This window comes from Penaeus japonicus, unplaced genomic scaffold (assembly GCF_977035675.1).
Source record: "Penaeus japonicus unplaced genomic scaffold, GWHDUDI00000001_assembly GWHDUDI00000013, whole genome shotgun sequence".
NCBI lineage: Eukaryota > Metazoa > Arthropoda > Malacostraca > Decapoda > Penaeidae > Penaeus > Penaeus japonicus.
Window position 1 is genome coordinate 34,108,326 of NW_028234415.1, and position 2,500 is coordinate 34,110,825.

At 37.4% G+C, this 2,500-nt stretch overlaps 1 protein-coding gene across 1 annotated transcript in view; it reads right to left on the reverse strand.

Moving 5' to 3' along the window:
• The window catches only part of LOC122264773 (potassium channel subfamily K member 18), a 76,632-nt gene that overhangs the window by 57,982 nt on the left and 16,150 nt on the right, over positions 1–2,500 (reverse strand). Inside the window, exon 2 of the mRNA XM_086542944.1 lies at positions 888–953. Coding sequence (XP_086399070.1) covers positions 888–953 — 66 coding nt within the window. The remainder of the gene's footprint in view (positions 1–887; positions 954–2,500) is intronic.

Here is a 2,500-nt window from a genome sequence, read left to right on the forward strand (position 1 = left end):
AATAAAGTAATTGATTAGATTTGGTCGCACGTATTATCTAATATTTCTAAGACGTTTTTGATATGTCGGGCAAGAAAAACGAAAAACAAACAAAATTACTATGATGATTACGATAGAATTAGAAAAATGAAAAAAAAAAAAAAAATCTACACACAACAAAACAACTAATGATCAAAATTACAACAAAATATAAAATTCGCTAAAAAAAACCCAGAAAACAAACAAACCTACCATCGCCTGAGTAAACGCACGTAATCAAAACAAAAACAAAAATGACAAAAAATTTCCGTTTTCACACAACAAAGACAATGTAACGACAAAATCAGAACACAAACAAGTAAAAAACAAACAAGCAACCAAAGGACAAAAAACATACGAAAAAAATCTTCAAATTTGCCAAAGACAAGAAAGAAAATAACTTAAGAAAAACACAAATAATAATAATAACTAAGAAAAAATATATTCAATAAGTGACCATTGATATTGAAAACAACAACAAAAACGTTCTAACTACGACAAAAGCAGACAGACAAAAACAGAAAAAAGTACTTTTTGTAACAACTACAACAGACATAAAATACAAACCAAAAATCCTAAACAACTTAATTAGAATTAATCCATCCGGCTTCAGGTTAATCTCAGACAACAACAACAACAAAAACTAACCATTATAACTACAACAAATACAACCTGAAAAATAACCCACATAACACAACTTAGAAAAATAACTATCCTAACTACAACATAAACTTTAAAATGCATTAGAAAAAAAGGCATCTCTCTGAAATCCCACAACATTAATAACAAAAAGCACAGAACAAGACAACTAATCATTACAACTACAACAAAGACACCGAAAAAAAAAACGCCACGAAATCTCTCTTAACCATTTTGGTTGTCGCTCCTACATCGCCCATAAGCTTCTGGCTTGTCTCCTTGGTTGAGTCCACAACCTGCTCGTAGAAGAAGGAAGTGTCAGCTGGTGAATGAACTTTGAGATGAAGGAGAGAGAGAGAGGGAGGAAGGGAGAGGGGGGAGGGAGAGGGAGAGGGGGGGAGGGAGAGGGGGAGAGGGGGGAAGAAGAGGGAGGGAGAGGGAGGGAGAGGGAAGAAGGGAGGGAGGGAGGGAAGAAGAGGGAGGGGAGGAGAGGGAGAGGGAGGGAAAGGGAGGGGAGGAGAGAGGGAGAGGGAGAGGGAGGGAGGGGAGGGAGAGGGAAGGAGGGAGAGGGAAGGAGGGAGAGGGAAGGAGGGAGAGGGGGGAGGGAGAGGGAGGGAGAGGGAGGGGAGAGGGAGAGGGAGAGGGAGGGGAGAGGGAGGGAGGGAGGAAGAGGGAGGGAGGGTGTTGGAGGGGTACTTAAGATAAATGAGAGAGAGATAGAGGAAGTTTATGATGGAGGAGAGAAAGAGAGAGAAAGAGGAAACTCAAGATAAAAGAGGGAGTGAGAGATAACAAAAATGGTGAGGATCGGATCATTTAAGAACTTTGGAAGAGGAAAGAAAAGAGAGAACATTATTATATATCTTTAACATGAATGATGATAATTCAAAAAACATTTGTTTATACAATTGCTTCACCGGTGTTGCACCTTGTTTAAATGCTGGGGATGTAGCGCTATTAAGCCCTCGTTCACTCATCCTCTCCCTCTCTCTCTCTTTCTCTTTCTGTTTCTTTTTCTTTCTTTCTCTCTCTCTCTCTCTCTCTCTCTCTCTCTCTCTCTCTCTTTCTCTCTTTTTCTTTCTTTCTTTCTTTCTCTTTCTTTCTTTCTCTCTCTCTCTTCCGCATTGAAACATCTACAAAATACAATACAGAAAGCACCAAATATAAAGAAATTCAAATATATAAACGAAAGAAAACAACAACAACAACGACCAAAAACAAAAAACCGACACAAAAACAATACAGAGGTAAAGAGAGTAAAAAAAGAAAAAAAAAAAAGAAAACGAAGCAAAACGAGGTAAGTACGTAACCCCCGTCCGCCATGATGGCGAATGAATACAAAGTTTCGAGGGGAAACGTTTTTGGAATTTTTAATGGCGCTGCGTCGTGAAAAACAAACATTTCCCAGCTTTCATATAGATTCGCTGTAACAAAAGCCACGTTCACCAACCTTTGATGTTGCACTGTTGATCATTGCTGTTGAATATGGGCAACGAGAGACAATAAATATACATCAGACAGAGAGGGATAACATATCAGACTGCAGCGAGGTGAATGGACTTTAGCTTCGCAATATGTACTTGTGCGTTCTGTGCGCTTGCATGTATAGTGCGCGTCTGTAGGATTATGGTATATATGTTTATATGTATTTGCATGCATGTGTATGTGTATGTGTATGTGTATGTGTATGTGTATGTGTATGTGTATTTGTATGTATATGTGTATGTGTATATTTGTGTATATATATATATGCATATACATACACACACACACACACACACATATATATATATATATATATATATATATATATATATATATATATATATATATTATAAATATA